The sequence below is a fragment of the Apaloderma vittatum genome, unplaced genomic scaffold (assembly GCF_000703405.1).
Source record: "Apaloderma vittatum isolate BGI_N311 unplaced genomic scaffold, ASM70340v1 scaffold6491, whole genome shotgun sequence".
In the NCBI taxonomy this organism is placed as follows: Eukaryota; Metazoa; Chordata; class Aves; order Trogoniformes; family Trogonidae; genus Apaloderma; species Apaloderma vittatum.
Window position 1 is genome coordinate 8079 of NW_009697319.1, and position 4814 is coordinate 12892.

General features: G+C 37.6%; 1 protein-coding gene across 1 annotated transcript in view; it reads left to right on the top strand.

Moving 5' to 3' along the window:
- Positions 1-632: 632 nt before the first annotated feature.
- Positions 633-4814, top strand: part of CTNND2 (catenin (cadherin-associated protein), delta 2) — a gene marked incomplete at its 5' end in the record, with an annotated part of 174297 nt that continues 170115 nt past the window's right edge. Inside the window, one exon of the mRNA XM_009877589.1 lies at positions 633-765. Coding sequence (XP_009875891.1) covers positions 633-765 — 133 coding nt within the window. The remainder of the gene's footprint in view (positions 766-4814) is intronic.

The window sequence follows — 4814 nt, forward strand, 5'->3', positions numbered from 1 at the left end:
TGAAGATTTAAAGGAAATCTGATATATGAGTGTGCATTGTATAACTGTAAAATTACAGAATCACAGAAGGGCTGAGGTTGGAAGGGCCTCGTGGTCCAACCCCCTGCTCAAACAGGGCCGCAATTGTATAATAGTTTTATGGTGAGCATAGACTGTATCTGGAAAAAATAAACCAAAAGACAAAATAAGTTGTTGCTTTCTGTATAAGATAGCAATTTCTATCAAATAAAGATTGCAGTAAGTAAAACAGACTTTTTTACAAAATAGTATTCCATAGTAAACCATTAGTTATTCTGATTCTAGCCTTCATATTTTTAGTAGAGAAAGTATAATGGTATGAGCATCTATTTTCTTTCTTGTAGTAAGATTTGATATGACCTTTTTTATTTAGGAAACTTTAGCAGTTAGAGACTGATTTTGTTAAGTTATTTACTCTAATTATACTTTATATAACTTCTTTTGGCAGAGAAAAATAACTTCATAATTGACTTAATGTTTGCTTTGAAAATAGTGGTGGAAAATATCAAGATTTTGCTTAGACATGTCTGTCATATTTGTTGACTCAACTGTTGCCACATTTATCAACTAATAGCAGATTTTCTGATGAATCTTTCTTGGTTTTTTTCGCACAGAGAGTTCGGATGGCGAGATCCAGAGCTTCCGGAGGTTATACAGATGTTACAGCATCAATTTCCCTCAGTACAGTCCAATGCTGCAGCCTATTTACAACACCTCTGTTTTGGAGACAATAAAATAAAAGCAGAGGTAAGATTTATAAACCTTTTTTTTTTTTTTTTTTGCGGTGATGCTGTATGCTATTTATCATCACTAATTATTTCTATATGCTTCATAAAGACTTACAAGAGAAATCGTTTATGCATACCTGGACCCATTTTACTCAAAGCTTTCACTTAAGTAATTTGTTACCATTAGTGAAAGTAAAAAATGCGTCAAATATGGACAGTCTTTTTTTGGTTTTTAATATTTTGATTGATTGCGTACCATTTAACCACTGCATTGGTAGCTGTTCAGTAAAGAGCTAGTGATATAGTCTTGGTGTCACTGAAGCCTATGGGCATTTCCTTAGGATTTTCAAAGAGAGATGTTTGGACACTAAATAAAACCACGGAAGATGAAAATTAAGCAAAAGGGTTCTGAATCAAAGCCTGCTTTCATGTGTAATTGTGTGAATAGAGTTTAATTTCGCCAGGTTTGCAGCTGGAACTGTGATTGTTGGTCTATGATCTTGAAATTCGGTGCAGATTGTATCTAAAATGTAATTCAAACAGCGATCTAGACTTTGTTCTGTACCTGTAGCTGATCAGTACTTCTTGCTTACTTGTTCCCAGTGGTTAATGGGACCAGTTCAGCTTTTGGCACAAGCTGAAACAGAAGGCAGGCAGCTCTGAGGGATCTGACAAACACACAGGAGTCAATTAAAATTGAATGAGTGAAGCTGTTACGAGCCCCAGCTGCCTCCCCTGGCCCTCTCAAAGATACTGCTAATCAGGGACATGTGGTGTGCACATAAATCTGTGCCTGTGCTGGCATCTTTTAGCCTGGCGTGTAAAGGTAAATTGAGATCAAGATCTGCTGTTGCCTATTTGTCAGAACTGCGCAGTGCTGCTGGGCTTGCTAGTTCTTTGTTATCTTCGCCCTTGGCACATGCCACTCCGTGGGTCTATCCAGCTATAGCCGCTTTCCCTTCTAGGCTTTTTTACGCTGAGAGAATTCCTGAGTGAGTAAATAAGTATGTGGCCTGCTGGCACTGACAGAACTGCAACTGGTTGCGTAGATCACTTCTAACATCTTAGAGTTACTACAAAAATATTTACATGAATGTTAAAATGAAGAATGTTATTACACGATAAAAGAGAGCTCTGTTACAGGTATTGCTGAAGATTTTAACTGCACGCTTTTCCCTTAGTCTTTTCTCATCCTTATTCACAAATTTGTTTTTCAGTAAAAGAATGTATTAATCTCTGAGAAAGGCAGTTAAATGATTAGAGAAATTTATACATTGTACAATCTGTGCTGCCTCCTGTTAGCTGTAGATTGAGAGTCTGTAGGTAACTATCACATTTGAGGGGAGAAGATGGTTTCATTTTTCTTGCTAACCATTCAGGCAAAAAGAAGACTAGTGGTGGTTGATCTAACCCATCCCGCTAAGACATCAGCCTTTGTAAGCTTCAAGTTCTTGAGCTGGAAGGGTGGAAGTAAATATGTAAAACGGTAGAGCACTACAGCTCTCTGAACTTCTCTGAAAAAGGATAGCAGACAAAATGAGGATTTCCTCACTTCATTTGTTATTATTCAGGGCTTTGATATATTCCTCACTCCATGATGTGTTGTAAACCGTTACTAGAAACAAGCCATAAAACCTCTTTTTTTTTTTTAAACAATCCACCTGAGAATAACCTTTCAAACTTCTGGTACTGTGGATTTTTCTAAGAAGACAAAGATACATTGTGTACTTTTCTGATGCTTTGTGAGCATTTTTAGTTTGCTACCATTGGATCCTTTAGTCTGTATCTGTATCTACCTGCTGACCTCTAGTATTTAATAGTAAATCATGTTGTGTTTGGGCCATGATTCAGCAGAACACTTAAACATTTTCTGTCTTTGTTTATTGGAATCAGGATCTACCCAAAGGGTTCAGTCATGTGCTTAGGGTCTGCTTGAGCTCTCCCCTGAATAAGAATTTCTCGAGGAACCTTTTGTGTGAGGAGTTCAAAATCCTGTCGATAAGGGGCTATCACAGCAGGTATCCCAGATTCTCAGTAGGCTTTTGCGCAGTTGGAGGAACTTGAGTGGTGCTGTTAAGCCTACTTGGGACAACTCATGCGTGAAGTGGTCAGGATATAGATGAGTTATGAGTTGATCTTCCACCTAAATAACAGGAACTAGTATTGAAATTTATTCTTCTGCAAAATATTTGTGTTGCATTTGTGTGTTGTGGTTGGTTCTCCTCTGTATGACCACATTTAATATCGGACTCCTGTGTGGAAAGACACGCGCTGGTCCTGCCGTGCGCGATCACAGGGAAACACGCCAGCTTGCACACAAGGTGCAGGGAAAAGGAGCACAGCTGCACATCCTACTCTTTATTTTCCTCACAAACCCTTTTAATTAGTAATTACAAATTTTGGAAGCCCAGGTGTAAGCTTGAGATTACAAAGCTGAAAAATTCCCGGTCTTTTGAAGCACAGAAAACTGTGCTCTTTTACCATGTGCCTGGCGTCAACACAGCAAAAGGCTTGGACTCAAGCAAGAAAACTGTCTTGGTGGTCTTTCAAACCTTGAAGATAGGACAAACATAGGAATGTGTAAGTTAAGAAAACTGCTGATGTTTCGTAAGCCTGACAGGCATTGAGGAAAATGCAAGTTGAATTCACTAAATAATTAAGTGTTAATGTGTAATGTGAACTCAACCATACAAACACAAAGAATGAATAATACTATGCAAAAATTTAGTTTATTTACCGGGTGCATTGAATTTGAAATGTGATGCAGTTGTTAAGATTTCGGCTGTGGATTTATCTGACAGAAAAAAAATAGCATTCATTTACCTTTATCACTAATGAGCACCAAACTGTCACATTGCAATTAATGGCTGTTTTATCTAAAGTTTCTAGAAATAGCTGTCCTGAAATAATTTTCTGGATTCTCATAAGCATGATTTATTCTGTATTGCCTTCCAAAAGGTGATTAATGATCTGTCCTTTGAACTTGACCATTCTTTCAATCATCCAGTTTTGGTTTTATATAGTGGTAAAGTTGTCCCAGTCTTATAAGAATTTAGTGGAATTTATATAAAATTTCTCCTCATGTACTTGGTAGGACGAAGGCCTTTATATTCCTTTAGAGTAGAGTGTCAACAAAAATTTAGATAGAAGGTAGCAGCTACAACTGTACATTTTTCTGAGAGTCCTAACACCTTTTATGGTGATATAATTAAATTTTTTCTTCTAAAATATTTTTTCTTCTGTGGCTGAAGTGTGGAATCCTTGCTTTCTCTGCCTCCCCAAGAAGAGGAAGTGTAAATAGTCTATAGAAGACAACTACAAAAAGGAAATTCAGTCCAAAAACTTTGAAATATGGCTAGGGAAATGAGAGATCTCTTTTTCCTTCATGACCGTGTTCTTTATGTTGGGTGTTATTTCTAAAACCCACATTGATCTCACACATACTTCTGAATTTAAAGACGTCACTTTAAATACACCTTTATCGCTACGTAGGCTTAAATGCCTGGCGCAGTCTTTCATGTAGCAATGAGGTCTGCAAATGCCCTTCTCTGACTTAAAGGACTTTCAAACAGTTGATAACTGTTTATGTGAAGGTGCCCTGGGCTGGCTACTAAGGTGTCAGAAGTCATTTACTTTTTCACAGAAAAACGTCTGGAGTGAGCTAGCTTTTATATTTCTGGCAGAATTTTTTATTTTTCCCCTTCCAGCCCTGGACGTGCCAGTACAGTGATAGATAAATGCAATAACCACTGACTGTTGACAAAGATAGTGGTGTTATTTCTTGCAGATACTGCCGCTTCTAGGCTACTCAAAAATTGTTCAGTGCTAGTCTTTTTTTAAAAGTATGACTTTAACTGCTTCTCTTACCTGAAAGTTTGCCACAAGTGCTACTCCTTAAGTATTGCTGACTGCAAGGCAAGCACTACATCTGCTGTCAGTAGCACTTCTTGTCCTCTATCTTTATTCCCTGTGCTTGGTGCTTAGGTGATGCAGCAGAATTAGAACGGAGTTGAAGAAATTTGGTTGTTTTTGCTGATGTCTAATAGTCAGATTTTTCATCTCCTTCTT